This window comes from Condylostylus longicornis, unplaced genomic scaffold (genome assembly GCF_029603195.1).
Source record: "Condylostylus longicornis isolate FDR11 unplaced genomic scaffold, ASM2960319v2 ptg000100l, whole genome shotgun sequence".
Lineage (NCBI taxonomy): Eukaryota > Metazoa > Arthropoda > Insecta > Diptera > Dolichopodidae > Condylostylus > Condylostylus longicornis.
Window position 1 is genome coordinate 2,828,228 of NW_026578068.1, and position 16,942 is coordinate 2,845,169.

The 16,942-nt window shown below is 24.1% G+C and overlaps 1 protein-coding gene and 1 long non-coding RNA gene across 4 annotated transcripts in view; both read left to right on the forward strand.

Annotated features, from left to right (window-relative positions):
- The window catches only part of LOC129614078 (uncharacterized), a 33,578-nt gene extending 25,331 nt beyond the window's left edge, over positions 1-8,247 (forward strand). Inside the window, exons 3-4 of the long non-coding RNA XR_008697355.1 lie at positions 5,176-5,217; positions 8,128-8,247. This is a non-coding gene — a long non-coding RNA (uncharacterized LOC129614078). The remainder of the gene's footprint in view (positions 1-5,175; positions 5,218-8,127) is intronic.
- Positions 8,248-8,361: 114 nt separating this feature from the next.
- Positions 8,362-16,942, forward strand: part of LOC129614038 (uncharacterized) — an 87,471-nt gene continuing 78,890 nt past the window's right edge. For all 3 annotated transcript variants that reach the window (XM_055528422.1, XM_055528421.1, XM_055528423.1), the window contains exon 1: positions 8,362-8,785. In XM_055528422.1, coding sequence (XP_055384397.1) covers positions 8,519-8,785 — 267 coding nt within the window. In that variant the 5' untranslated portion in view covers positions 8,362-8,518. The remainder of the gene's footprint in view (positions 8,786-16,942) is intronic.

Here is a 16,942-nt window from a genome sequence, read left to right on the forward strand (position 1 = left end):
CTATATTTTTAATTAAACAAGATATGGGATGGGGATGCTTTTCAACTAATTCCAATTGAAATTAGCATTCGGAAAATTTAACTCATACTTAATATAAAAGTATAACATATCTAGAACTAGCAAACTATTTTAATGTAGTCTTTAATTTCAAGATAAATATAAAATTCTGTATATTACTTTCCTTAAATTTACTGAATGAATGTTATCACTTAATAAACATTATAAATACAATTACTGCCATTCATAATTTTCTAGCTATGTTAATGTTTACTACTTAAAAAATTTTTACATATACATTCATAAGTAAGTATATAAAATTTTATTAATTATCTCACATAAAAGCGTAAATATTTTTATGGATACCGCATGTAGTTGCTAGTTAAAGATTAATTTCATTAAAAATAATTCTACATACTATGCACGTACTTCTAATTAAAATTTTTAATTTTATAACTATTTCCTTTATAGGGACTATCCTTGCATCATAAATATTCCCACACATCCACATACATAGTACAGTTAGAAAAGATTTTCGAAAATTTACTGACTTCATTTAATAATTAAGAAATTATGAACTTTTTATTCGACAAAATTTTATGAAACTGACTAATTATCTCATTATAGAGAACAAATACTTATTCATTCATTAAGAGAACTAAACTTATATTTTTAGTAGTAGACTAACTAGAACATTACAATTTTTATTAATCCTTAAAATAAAAACTTATGCAGCCCTTTTACTAACTTAATAACTATGAGTTTATTGGAACTAGTTAAGACCACCATGAGAAAATACTGGCTGCGGCCAATATGCGCTGTCAGTACATAAGATTTTGATTTTTGTAAATTGTCTGGATCAAAGTGTATTTGGGTTTCTAATTTGATAAGTAATGTACCACAAATGTTTACTGGTTAATTTTATTTTTTTTTTTCGTTTTATAATGATTAACACATTAAGTGTTAGATTGTATTCGTAAAAATATTTAATGATTTAATTTTACGATGTTAAGTATGAATATATACATATAAATGATATTTTACGTTTTACGATAACATTAACTTATACTAATTAAGTATTTTATTTAACAGTAAAAATTTAAATATTAAAAATAGTTATAAATATTTGACTGTGTTATTTGCTTCTTATAAAAATTTTAACATTTATAAGTTTTCATTCCTCTTTAAAATTGAAAGAGTTTCCTATAAGTATATAAAATTTGAATTTTTAAATATTAAAATTATTAAAAATTATGTAGCTAACAGTTTTAAATTGTATACTTCCATAAAAGCGAGAATAGCACAATTCCATTAGATAATTTAAATCTGGAGCTTATATTTATTTATATACAGGTTTAGCTCTAAATAATGCTAACTATGTTTAAGTATTTTAATTTGATTCTCTTACTAATAAGTAATATTAAAATATAATTTTCGCATATAATTAGCAGAAGCATTCTAAAAAATTATACCAAATACTAGAATGAAGATTAAATTAGGTTGCTTATACATAATTATTAATAGTGCTGATAATTTATTGAATGCATTTTGAATCAAATCCCGATTACTGATATTATTGTAGTTTAATAAAGCTTACAGGCTCGAGAAAATGAAGGATTGATAACTGACATTTTCAAATTTTGATGATAAATAAAGCGGCAGGTGAGAAACAGATGCTTGTAGAGTGTTGTAGTTGTTTTTAGCCCGCTTTGCGTCTAATTAAGTGTTCTCTAATTATTACACTTTTTTCGGATATCAAAAATAATTATTGAAAAAAAAAACCAAAAAACTTCTATTTCTTTATTAATTAAAAATTTTTCATTTCTTTAATTATTTATTTTTGAATAAACGATTTTCAAACAAAATAATTTCAAAAGGCTACCAATGAACAAAAAAGTGTAGTATTATACATAAGCTTCCTTTTCCAAATATTTTTACCGACCGTATTGTGTAAACAATAGGTAGGTTATGTGATGGCAACAAATTTTGCATATCGAGTTTTCGGTGGGAACGTACTTCTCCATAGTAGGGAAGTGTAAATAAACTATTTTTAGCAACCTGTCGGTCTGTCGGTCTGTCGGTCTGTGTGTGCACGCGTGTATCTCAAGTTCGGCTGAACCAATTTTGATGAAATTTTATATGTAAGTTTGTTTGGACCATGGCACGGATCAATGAACTTTTGGTATATATCAGGCCTCGGGAACTGCACTTTTTAGCGGGCCTGTTTTACATTTTTGAACATTTTTGAACATTTTTGAAGAAAATATTCAACCGATTTACTTGAAATTTTATATATAAGCTCAGCTCGACCGTCCGCAAAAATTCGTATGTTTTGGAAGAAATCAGGCATCGGCAACTAGACGTTTACTACGGGCCAAATATACATTTTTGTGTATATAAAGAGAAATAATCAACCGATTTCATTGAAATTTAATATATGAACCCCTCGTATTAAAACAATGAACATATAAAGTTTTTGGAAAGATCAGGGCTCGAAAACGGATTTGCGGGCCGATTTTACATTTTTCACCATTTTGAAGAAAGTATTCAACCGATTTACTTGAAATTTCATATATAAGCTTTGCTCGATCATACGCAAAAATTCCTAACTTTTGGAAGAAATCAGGCATCAGCAACTGGGCGTTTACTACGGGCCAAATATACATTTTTGTGTATATAAAGAGAAATAATCAACCGATTTCATTGAAATTTAATATATGAATTCCCCATATTAAAACAATGAACATTTTTTGGATATATAAAGAGAAATAATCAACCGATTTCATTGAAATTTAATATATGAACCCCTCGTATTAAAGCAATGAACATATAACTTTTTTGGAAAGATCAGGGCTCGAGAACTGATTTGCGTGCCGATTTTACATTTTTCACCATATCCACAGTAAAAATTGATGGAATTTCTTGAAATTTGATATTTGAGTTCTGGTTGTTACCGAAACTAACTGGCGAGCATTTCAGGAAATTCGGGTAGCACAAAGCGGGACTCTACTAAGAGCCAAATTTACATTTTTCTAAGTACGTTAACTATAAGCTCAGTAATGTCCTAAAAATTGGAAAGAAGTATTTAACAGATATTTTTATAATATTCTGTAACACTTTTATTTAACTAGACAATACACAATGCGGTCGGTTATGTGCTGACCACATCAGATTTTTTTATACAATAAGCATTCAAAGAAAAAAAAACATGCCGCCACATTTTTTTAAAATTAAAAAAGAAAAAAATTCAATCATGCTGAATTTTATTTTTGCCCATTGTTTACAAATTTTGCGCTGGCCATCAAAACAAAAAAAAAATATTTAATCAGAAAAACCCTTAATAATCTTATATCTTATCTATGAAATGCAAATATTTTATTCAAATAAATTTTCTGAATTATTAAAAAGAAATTTATATAAAAAAAAAGAAAATTCTTTTTACCATTTTTTGTTTTTGTTTCGTTAAAGCCAATTTTCATAAAATAATGTACTAATATTTTTTTTTATATCCTATAGATTATCGTACTTGTACACTGTTATGCCGTCATTAATAAATTATAAAAATAATTTTAATACTGTTATTTATAGATTTTATATTTATATCGTATAAGCGTACACAATGATCGAAAAAATTTTTATCCTTTATCCTTTTTTTCTCTGCATAAAGCAAAAAATAATTTATTAGTTTGATGTATTTTCATAAAAAGGTTAATAAACTAACGATTTAATGGTTTTGTTTTTTTTTTCGGTCTCATCTTTGAAATAAAAAATTTTTTATTTTTTTCTTTTCTTTTATATATAATTTTATAAATAAAGGATATTTTTTGAAGTAAGATTCTTTGAATGCATTTATCGTTAATTTTATGATATTAGAAAATAATGAGCTATAATAATGTTTTGAGTCACGGTTGATATACATTTATACATATACATATTATAATTTGTCTTCGATTTACGCCCGTTGATGTTGAATTATTAAATTAAAAATTAATCAAATGAAAATTCATCAGAATTGCAAAAAAGTATTTGTTTAAAATAAAGCAGTAAGCGCACGTCTAAACTGACTTCTGCATTAAAACAAAGTATTTCTGAAATTAGTAAGATACTTAAACTTATAACATTAATATTAAATTAATTACGTGTGCGTTAATTGCTGGAATTGTGTATTAAATACAGCATTGCTTCGATTTGTAATTACGACATCCTGACATTTTTTTTCCTAGCCCTAGCTCATAAGCCTTCTGGCCGCATAAATTTACAATTAAAATTTAACATTATGTTAATTATCTCTATTAAAGGTTTAACTATTAAAAATAAAAAATCAGAACATTATAAAATAATATTCAGTAATATATCGAAATGTAGGATATAAGTGTATGAAATATATATGAACTCAATATAAAATATATATTTAAAATATTTATTTAATAAACATTAAGTACTACTTATATAAATTATTAAAGACAATTTCACCTTAACAAATAATTCGTAAAATTTTGTTCTTTCTAAATGTACAAAGGTTGTTTATTTCGTTCAATTCGCTTGGTAATTCATTAAACTATTAAATTATTTAAATAATTCTGCTTCTAGTTCTCTGTCCTAAAAAGCGTCAGATAAAAGTTCGATTTTTTTCTGGTATTTCTGTTATGAATGTCTACTCCCCAATTTAATCCGATTTATTTTTACAAGCCATTTACAATTTTGAAGGCAATGATATATAGCTCCCTCTTATCAATATTACTTAGACTTAAATATTTGTTGAAATAAAATAAATCGGTTGGATAATATTATATTGGGTTGTTGTGAATTATTTTTATAACCCTTTTTTGTAGTATGTATATTTAATACCGTAGATGATTTAATACCGTAGAAATTACCAGATTGGATTTTGGTAATTTAATATATTGTTACAAAAGAAATTTGAATATTAATCTAATCTTAATTTTATAAAGTTTATAATTATGTGAAATAATTATTCAAATTTTTGTCATATTCTTCAACATTTTATGTCTGTACAGTTAGTAGAGAAGTTATTGAACCCATTTCATAATATAAATCTTATATAAATCTCTTTTTGATTAATGTGAATTTTATATTTTCTTTTTTCTGTTCTTTAATAAAATTACAATATCGCACATTTTAAAATAATTAATTTACATTTAATTTTTATCTTTTCAGATAGAAGAAACACAAGTTAAGAATTTGAATTCATCTGAAAACGTAAGAAATCTATAAACTGAAAAAAAAAATATATAAAATTTAAATGGAAATTTTTTATGGAATATTTATCAAAATGGAAAAATTTATCAAAATGACAATGTGACAAGTCTAGATGGTAACAATAAATTGAGAAATATAAGAAATAGCAATAGACAAGATTTGCATTATTAAAAACATTGAAAAGAAAATTCATATTTGGTTTCCTTTTCGTTTTTGAATGGTCGTATTGTAGGAAAATGGAAAAAAAAATTTCATCTTCTTCATTTATAAATGAGAAAATTTTTTTTTGAATAGTAGTGAAAAATTGTTTTTCTTCTTTCTTTCCTTGTTTTCTTAATTTGAACACTACTAATTAAAAAAAAATTAAAAAAAGAAAATATATTTTTTTCTAAGTTTATAATTTTTTTTTTTTGTTTAATTATTGCAGTGCAATTAATCAAAGAAATTGAAAAAAAAAATGTAATTTTTTTAGGCTAGAGAAAATTTTTTTAAATTTGTTCAATTCATAAAAATTATTTTGTGAATTTCAGAAATATACAAAAATTGTCTGATATTTTTATATTATTTTATTTGAAAATTTAATTAAAATATTCATGTGTTATACTTATATATTTATTAAATTTTCGAAATTTTTGGATGTTATAATTTAAACAAATTAATCAGAATTGTATAAACATTTGTACATGTAGAACAAATGTACATAAAATAAATTTAAACATATTCGTCTATTTGATAATTAAAATTTGTTTCAATATTATTGAAATTATTTTTAGTGAACATTTTGTATACTATATAAAATACTGTAAATTTAATTCAACCAGATTCTACAGAAATAGAATGAAATTTACAGTATTTCTTAATTACAGTAATTAATCAAAATTTAATTCTACTTCTGTAGAAACAATGACTGGACTAATTACGCTCTCTAAACTAAAAAGCTATAACTAATTTAGACTTAATGAAGACATAAAAATTTTTGTTATTTAATAAGCGATTATTATAGAAATCAAATATAATTCTATGGTTCCAAGGAAGAAATCTAGCTCTTGGATTATGTAAGTGCTTAATTTGTAACTTTTTTAAATTCTTGTTTTTAAAAACAAAGCACCTGTAGTTCGACAGCAAAAAATTTTTCATAATTTCATCAATATATCTTAATTAGTCCTGAAATTATAGTGATTACAATTAAAAGAACTGAAAAACATTGTTTTAATTCATCAAAAACAAAACTTCAAAAATTCATTAAATTTTTTATACGTATTTTTTCAAATATTATTGTACATTAATCTTCCATTCCAATATCAAAGCACCAATTGCACCAATTTCTTTCTCTTCTTCCTCAAAAAAAAAAAAAAATTTAAAATACTTTAGAGCCGCCATAATATAACAAATAAACAATATATGTACCCGTTTAGTGTCAATTTGAAAAAGGTTTCGTTATGATGTGATAAAGAAATTATTTGATTTAATCACCTAGAACAGGAAAAATTAAAACCTCCACTTTTTATCAAAGATATAAAATTTAACAATTTATTATAAAATTTTCAATCACATTCTTTTTTTTTTCTTAATTTTATTTCCGTTCATTTTATGCTTACGCAACTTATTTATCAAATCAGTCTAACAAAAGTATATATGTATATATGTATGTAGGTAAACATAAAATATGCCTTGAATAATTTAGAAAAAAAAAGGTTGTTAAATAGAAAATGACTTACAACTTTTTTTTTTTATATTCAATTTTCAAAAATTTAAGATTTTGGGCGTCTGAATTCAGACATTATTTCTGAATTTCTCTTAAAAAACGTACTACATATCTGTGTATGCCTAAGTGATTTGGCTGTATTTACCGACAAATTCCTTAAACGTTTAATTTTTTGTTAGAATAAATGGTATGCACCGTACAACATATATGTTTGTATAATTATAATGTATTGGTTTCTGGTACTTATCATAGGTATGATAGGTAACAAAAGAGAAAAAAACATGAACAATTATTTTAAAGATAAGTTCCAAAATTTAATATTAACCATTTAAATGACAACAACGGAACTGCCTTAAATTTTTTTTTGTTTAATTTTTGGATGGTGTTTTTTAGATTTTTAATATTTTTTTAAGAACGAAAGGTTATGATAACTTTTGAAAATTGACGTATTATTAGCAAGGGCTTATATAGTGAGTTTTTTAGAAGAGCCTTTTTGAATTTTTTGATATTTTGCGTAATTTCGAAAAAACCTCGAAATTTCTTTTGGAAAATAATACTATAGCACTTTCAAATTCAAATTTCCAAATTTACTTCAAATTAATGTCAAAGGTTCTCATTCACTTGTACTGAGCACATAATTCAATATTTTGCTTATCATAATGAAACTATTTATAATAACAGTCTCTTGTATTATAGTCACTAGGCACTAAGAGTGTCACTTTTAGTGGTTGTGGATTTAGTCATTTACTTGTACAGCAATTATTGTTCTTAAAACTTCCAATATTCTGCCAATCGAAATAAAAATAATCAAAATTTTTGCAAAATAGTTTCTTTTACATAATTTTATATCTTCGCTGTATGAATATTAAATTTGATATACTCGTATTCTAATTTTATAACTTATTTTTATAAAATTAAGACAGTTACAAATATATTTCTTCCATGAGCTTAAACGCATACATACATAAATGTATAGTTAGGTGGTTTACAATATTAAATAACATGACGTGTAGGAGAAAGAAATACAGTGACATTGACACAATTTTCGAAAAAATAAAATTATTTTAAGAAAAATTAAAATTAGCCATGATAAAATTGTTTTTTTTTTTTTTTGTCGAAGTTATAACATCCAATAAATTTCTTAAAATTGATTAAAATTGATTTTAATCGGATTTAATTAAGAAAAATTAATTTTTTTTATGTAGGTTTATATTACCAGAAACAATACAAAACAATTGTAATTAATATTATAAAAAATTATTATTACGACACCTTAAAAAAACAAACAAAACAATATTATAGAGAATACTAAAAAACTAAAAAAAATTTAATTAAAATTTTTTTTGTTGTTCTTCCAAAATAAACGAAAACGATATTGCCAAAATATTAAAGAAAAGATCCGATTATAATAATAAAAATAATTTAATAAATAAAAAAACAAAAAATCTCGATATTTAAAATTTTATCCTAAAAAAAAAAAAACGAACAAATTAAAAATTAATAATAACAGAAAAATTTTCGCGATTAAATTTACATAACTAGATAAAAAACAAAAAAAAGAACAGAATATTTAAAATTGATCAGTTTATTCCATAAATGTCAATATCATTACAAGAAATGGCTCCCCCTGGAGGTGGTAATAGTAGTGGTGGTATAACCACACAAAATACAAATAATAGTGGTGGCACTGGAAATGTTGGAAGTAATATTGGTCCAAGTATACCAGGTGGACGAATGACACATTCATTAAGTACACCATCTGGTGTTGATGGTACACCATCGACACCACGTCATCGTGGTGGCAAAAAATTAGCCGTTAGAATACAAATGTTAGATGATTCTGTAACAATGTTTCAAGTTCAGGTGAGTAAAAACATTTTTTTTTTTATTTTCTTAAATTAATTTTATATTAAATATGATATTAAAAATATAAGAACAATTTACAATGAATTGCTTTGCTATACTATGAATCGAAAATTACACCATTATATTTAATGTCATTTTCTGGATTAGTTTGAAATTATAAAGAATTTAAGAATTTGTTAAATTTTCACTTAATATTTGTCTTTTTCATTAAAATTGAACAAACGTCATGGGTAAATCGAAATCAACAAGAATATTATGTAAACAATCGGCAAAGCTTATAACATAACATACATACACATATACCCATATTTAACCAAAAAATCATAGATATATGACAAAAGTTTCGACATCATATACCTACGGTATTTTTCCAGCGAGTTACCGCTGACATTTATTTTTTTTATATACGATATACTTAGAGATAAAAGAAATCGCTTTAAAATTTTTGTCACTTTGAATACCAAAAGCAATTGAAATTATTTGAGTCAAAACATTGTTGTCATACTGAAATTGACAAAAGCTAAAGGTTAAATTATGTGATTAAATTATAACGTAAATATTAAGTGTATGATTAAATTATTACGTATGCTTGCTTTGTACAATAGATTTTAAATTTAAAGTTATTTTAGTAAATAAGTTATCAGTTTTATTTATAGCTGAAAAAATTTTTAATGATGATTCACATTAGGGAATGACGTTGATGACTATTCATTTAATAATTTTCTCGTTTTAGAAATTCGAATTAAATTCGTTGTTATTCTGGATTACATTTTTTTGTCAAAAGATCTCCGTTGGCTAATATCGTAAATTTTCGACGTGTTTTATTGATATAATTTCAATTTGAATTAAATAGTTGCCGCAAAAAGTTATAGTAAATAAGGCACTGTCAAGTCATAAATAATTTTCTATGATTCTAAATTTAGTGGTCGTTTATGAAATCTAAAATATTAGGTAAAAAGCGATGGAATATAGTTTGAAATGAAAAAGAAACGTTTATATTTTTGTGCCTTTGATTGTACTCTCGAAGTGCAAAGAATATTTCCGAAAAAATTTGATTTCTAATATTCAAGTTCAGAGATTTTTGATTCAGCTACAGAATTACACTGATTAGAACTAAAACTTTGAGTGGGGATGTACGGTTACTTATATGTTGTACTCACATATCTAATTATTCGATATCATTATTTATTAGTACTACTACTTACGTAAATAATAATACATACATAAGTACAGTTATGCTGTAAAAATAATTTTGTATAAATTTTCGTTTTTTAATAATTTTAGATTTTTTTTTTCCAAAAACAAACATTTCATATCTTTAATAGTATTGTTAAGATATTAATAACGTTATCAAATATTTACGGTTCGATTGGCATTAAATTCCACTTGAATTTTTTTTTTCTTTTTTTGACATGATAAACTTCAGTTACGACGTTATCAAAAATCGTTCTTTCTTTTTTATGTGAATAGTTATATACATATGTACATACATATGTATGTTGTATGTATGTATATGTAGTTGCATGGATACAAACAGCTCTCTACCTACATGTTGTCTGTTTTATCATAAATACATTAAAAAATGAAAATTTAAAAAAAAAACGATAAGAATTTAAAAAAAAAATTTAATGTTTCAGTGGAAAGAGAAAACTTTCCATGCCATATAAAATTTATTAGAGCAAAAGTTATTAATTTGTTCACATTCATATTTGATTCAAATTATAAATTCACATTTCATTCAATGTCAAAAAAATTTACTCTCAAATCAAGTTCAATCTTAAATAATAAAAAATTTGATAAAAGAATTTTTAAAATACGCATTAAAATAATTTCTTTTAACAAAAATGAACACGTATATACAATCATATGTATGTATGTGTATATATACGTTCTACATCAATACATATGTTATAAATTTTAAAGTAACAATTTAGAATGAAACCAGTCTATCAGAAAATCACATTACACACTTACGTACATTAGAATGTTTTGTGCCGTACAAAGAGTTCCTGCTGACACTGTAAAAAATTGATGGCTATTAATATGTTAGTATAATTGATGGTAATACACGGTTGACTGCAATGTTGCTTCGCATATCATGAGATTTTAGGCTATGGAGTAAATGTCATGATAGAAGAATATGGCCTATGCGATTGGATTGCAATTTTTTTCCATAACTTTTAATATAATTTAATTACTAAAAATTTTGAAAAGCGTTATAATAATTAAAAATTTTTAAATTGATGTACATACATACATGCTATAATTACAAAAATTTTGTATCGATGATTATTTGTTAGTACATACCGAGTTTTATAGTAAATTTTAAAATTGTCATGCTAAGTAGCATTCTATTTGGGAAAAATCAATAATTCCTCTCTAGAAATACGTTCTTAAAAATGTATGTATACCAAGATCATCTATGTGTACAAGTATTGTACACACTTCCATACCTTGTTTTTTTAATTACACATTTTCAAATTCACTTTTTCTGAGATTTGATTTTTATCACGTTAAAAAAAAAAACGATAACTGTTTTTATTTTTACTACACTCTTTATTTGATTTTTCATTTTTTTATCTCAAATGTTATTATTCATTGTAAAAATAGAGTAGGCTCAGGTAATCAGGTCGTTCACCAACCATATAATGAGTAATACTTACATATGTACATATTTATCTATGTAAGTACGAGTATATAACTGCCAACTATAGATTTTTAAGTTAAATTTTTTATTTACTTTTATTACCTACTTTATTTAATAATTTCTTTTGTTTTTTTTTTTACTGTACTTGCTTAATTATTTTAAACGTTGAAAACATTTAGTTTTAAAATGATTCGTAAATAATCGAATTTTTTCAAACTGAATTCAGTCCCTTCAAAAAATTGTTCAATTTGTAATATGCGCGATTAAACGAATTCAATTTATAAGCACAAAATATTGTCTTTTGAACTCATGTTTCGAGTTTTCCATTTTTAATAAAAATTTTGAACGAAAATTGAGGTCTTTATGACTAATTCTGAATATTCCGACGAATTTATTCTATCATTCGAAGTAAAATTCGGAATTGATGTTCAGAAAAATTTTTGCCTCAAAAAAAATTCTCAAAAGTTCAACTTCAAGAAATTTTAAATTTTCTTTGAAGTTATTCACAAAATTCCATTGTTCTTACAAAATTTTTTTTTTTTTTTGTAAAAATATCCAGTTGTACCCTTTTCAAGTTTTTAATGAAAATTTAAATAGCTTGTAACTTTAACCCACCTTATCTATAAAAAAAATTTTCGCCTTCTGATTTATTTTATTTTTATAATTTTCTTTTGTTTATTTTTTCTTGATCGAAAAATAAATACTGTAATTGTATTTTTTTTAAAATAATAAAATTTTATTTTTTTGTCGTCATAATTTCATCTTTAGTTTTTTGCAATCTCAACTTTTATTGCGCAAACTTGTAATTAAATTTTATAAATTTAGAAAAAATAATTTTAGTTTTCTGTAAGCATGATGAGTTTTTATACTAACTAAAGGGTTCTACATACAAGGCAACTAAGATTAATTTATTTAATTATATACAAAGTATTAAGAATCAATAATTTTAATTACATATTGCGAATTAAAATTAATTTCATACAGTCAAATATTAACTAAGTTGAATTGTAAGGCTTCTAAATACACAGTAGGCGGCTCCCTTTTTACCTTAAATTTAAAAATTAGATGCAATATAATTAAAAATTATATATAATATTTCTTGATAGTGTTCGAAATCCGCATTAACTAGATAATTAAGAATATCCAAAGAAATCTTTTAATTAATAATTGTTTTTTAAATGAAGAAATTTTGTTTGTTTCACTTGTGCAGATACAAATGTATACACTTGTCTAGATTAAAAGATTCACATCTGTGTGTAAGAAATATATTATTATATATTATATATGAATTTGGCCGGGTTCGCGCTATTGCGCATTCCTTCATGGAGCACTGTCCGGTGATAGGATGTGAAAATTGAGCTCTCCCCTGTGCAGATTTTGAGGGTTCGATGACGAAACTGCCGTGCACATCCTTTGCGACTGCCCGATACTGGCTGTCTGGCTTCGCAATTGTTTTGAACAAGCTTTCCTAAGCGTTCAGGAACTCCCTTTGGGATATCTCCTGTTTCATACTTGGGGTTGGGATATGATAGATGGGGGCGTGGAGAAGCTACAATAAGCCACGAATGGCCGCGATGGTCCGGGAGGATACTCCTGCCCCACTCGATTCCCTTAAAAATCTACAATCTACAATGAGTACATGAAATTAAGTACCTGTACATTAAATAAAAATTCAAAGGAAGTAAAAGGAAAAATTTTACAAGTAAGAAAAATTCTAATATCCTTTTTCATTTTAATGAAAAATTTCGTTTACAATTTCGGAGTACATAAAGAATTATAATAAAAAAACAAAAAATACTGTAAAAAATATATTAATTATTATGGACTCGTACAAGTACATTTGCCTATACTTATAAGTATATACAACTCACTCGTTGTTTACTCTGCTTATGCCCTCTAAGTTCTCTACAAAAATTTATAATAAATGTGTGTATATAATTTAATAATCTATGGCCAGTATATTTGTCTTAAGAAGTATATAATACCTAATCGTATATATGTATGTATGTATATGTATGATATAAAACTTGCTTTTTTTATTGCCGCTTGCGTTATTTCGAACAAACACAAATTTGTTTGTTTACATGGAGAATTTAATTAACATAAATATTTTTTTTTCTTGTTCTTTCTTCAATAAATAAACTAAACAAATTTACTTAGCAATTTTTCACTTTTTTATTTTTCATTTACTTATTTACAAATAAAATTAAAATGTTAATAACCTGCTATTTATAGCAAAATTAAATATTTTTTTTTTATTATTATTATTTAAGAAAATACCAAACCAATTAATATCTTTTGAATTTAATATACTTAGTTGATTTTGAAGACACAAATTAAATTAGTGATAATAAAATATGTATGTTTTTAAATGTACATATATTTAGTATTATCTAGCATATTGTATATAAGAAATGGGGACAGACTTGTTTAAGAAATCTAGGGTACTTCTAATATGCTTTTGTAATACGAATTATTATATTTATTTCTTATTATTTAGATAGTGTTAGAGTTAATGAAAATGTAGACTAGTATTGCCCAAATATCGAAGTATTTTGTTTTTATTTAGTTTATTAGACTTTTAAAATTATGCAATACAATCCTTGTTTAGGGGTTATGTAAATGTGGCTAGATTTAAATTCATAATTTAATTGTGTTTCCAGTCAAAGTCACTATATAAAACGAGTTTATTAAAGTGAATTTATAATATTAAAATATTCAAAATTCATTCACCTTTCAAAATTTATAAATTCAATTCCAATTTTAAACTAAAACTTGTAAAATTCAAATTGAAAAAACTTCTGAAATTACATCTCGTAAAATTTTGCTGTCTAATATAAAATTTTATATAATTTATTAGAAAAAAAAAATATATTAAATTTAACTAAATACATTTAATACCCTTATTTGTTTATTTCTTCTTTTCAATTTTTATTTATTACCATTTAATTACACCGCCATTCTACAATAATACCCATATATTTTCTTAATGATTTTCTATCCTAAAATATCAAATAAATTGACCTTTAATGCCAATTCTTAATAGCATTTAAAAACTATTTTATAGAAAAAGAAGAAAAAAGAAGTAGGAAAAAAAAAAAACAGTAAAAAAACATAATCAAAATAACCTTAATAGTTATCAAAAGATTACCGGTATTAAATTACTTCCTTCCATTATTCCCCTTATACCTACAAATAAAATAGAAATTTCATTATAACAAAATGTTCAAAAGAATATCGAAAGTTCATTTTAAAAAAAAAAATTAGAATAGTTTATTACATATTTATTTTACAATTCACATACAAATGGACAATATAGGTAAATAATATGTTTGTAAAAAAATATTTAATTTTAAGCTTTTTTATAACATTTTGCCACATGTGTCACAACCAGCTTAAAAATTAACATTATTACCCATATAAATAATATTAGCGCAGCCAGGTACATGTTCTTAGTACTTATGTAAATTTATATTAGCTTGCCATTATATACATAACGTATGTATGTATATAAAAACTTGTTTATTATTTCGAATTTTTACATTTAGCGGTAATTCCAATTTTAAATCTGAAAAAGTTAAAAGAAAATAAAATACTTAAAATAAATTTACTGAACTACGAATCAAACTTTGTGCAACATTTTCATTGTGTTACTTGTTCTTTTCGAAATTTATGAAAATTATTAACATTTCCTAATTAAAAATTGTGACGAACTCCTCGGCAAAAAAGTCAAAATTTTATAAAAATTTTCACGAATCCCTACCTCGGCAAAAAAATTGAAATTTTTAAAAATTTTCACAAACCCTTGGTACTACCAATTGTTAATATATTAATAAATATTTATTAATACTAGGTACTAATTATATTATATTTATTAAATAGATGATAAATTAACGAAATTGATTAAAGCGGGTAATCAATTTGATACAATAATAAATCTGTTATACTTACAATTTAAAATAATATGATCGAAAACAATATTCGAAAACAATATTAAATATGTATACATCGTCCCCGAAAATCGTAATTAAATCAACATTTAATTAATCACTTTAAAAAATCCTATTAGGTACTTTGAAAAATCGTATTAGCAAAAAGTACTTTTCCTGTAGTATTTTTTCTCGACTTTTTCGAGTCTGTCTTTCAGTAAATGTGATACAAGCAATTATTAACTAATTAATATTAACAATGAACTCTCTTAATTTATTTGTATAGGAGGGAACTCTAATTAAATTGTAATATAAATACAAATTTTAAGTATGTGTGTGTCTAGAAACATTTTAGCGACGTGTTGTTAATTCGATTTGTACCTATTTTTTTTTGTCGATTTTATCTCTATATAGTGCTCAACATATCGAATAAAGATTACATAAGAGAATATGAAAATATACTAAATGATGTATTATTGATATAATGTATTCATTGTTGGGGCTTTAAGAACTTAAGCCACAAAAACAAAACACTAAATAAATTTATCCGTATAGATTTTATGGTCAGAAAGTAAAAATCAATATATTAATTTGTCACACTCTTAAACGAATTATTTTTGTTTTATTTCATAGACATTTGAGTTAAATATACACACATACATTATCTTTATCTATGTCATAAATAAAGTCAAGTACTTAAATTATTCAATAAGAATTAAGTCAATATTAAAAATTTATATTTAGCTTGCCTAAATGCAAAATTAGCTTAACAAAAATTAATTTCGTCTTTTTAAAATAATGATTTCAAATAGTCAAGAGTGATTCTCGTACTTATTAGCTTTTGAAGTTATATTTGCGTGCAGTATGTAAAATGTCATTTTGCCATTATATCAAACAAAGTCTATGCAAATATTTACCTTGAGTATAATTTAAAATAACTTCTAATAAAGAATATAAAATAAAGTGATCTACCAAAATGAGGAAGATTAGAGAGAACAATATTTATGAGAAAGAAATACATAGACTGATAATAGGTGTACGGTGTCTTGGAAGATTTGGGAAAACACGATAGAAAAAAGGTTCAAATTGCGTTCAAATTTTTTAACCTAAAATAAATTTATTTTTTTATCTGTCAAATTTTAAATTAACAAAATTGCAGAAAAAAATTTAGGTATCATTCTAAAATACCGTTAATGTACTCCGTGTCAATTTCGAAAGTGTAAGAGAGTATTAGTCCTTATATAATTCTATGTGATTATTATTTCAATTCTAAATAAATAATGTAATTCTGAATTAATTATTTAGTTTTCAAAAGTTGAGGTTATATCAGATTGATTTTCTTGGAATATTTTTTATAGCTTTTTCAACTTTAGGAAAGTTATTAAAATTTCATTTTTTTTTATATTGTATTGTCAAAATATTCGAAACCAAAATAACAATGAAATTTTTTTTTAACATTTCTGTTATATTTTCATTGGAAAACTGAAAATTAAATTTTATTTTTACTTTTATGAGATTGATTGTCAAAATTTATAGTGACAAAAAACCCACAATAAAAGAATACATACCTACTTGACA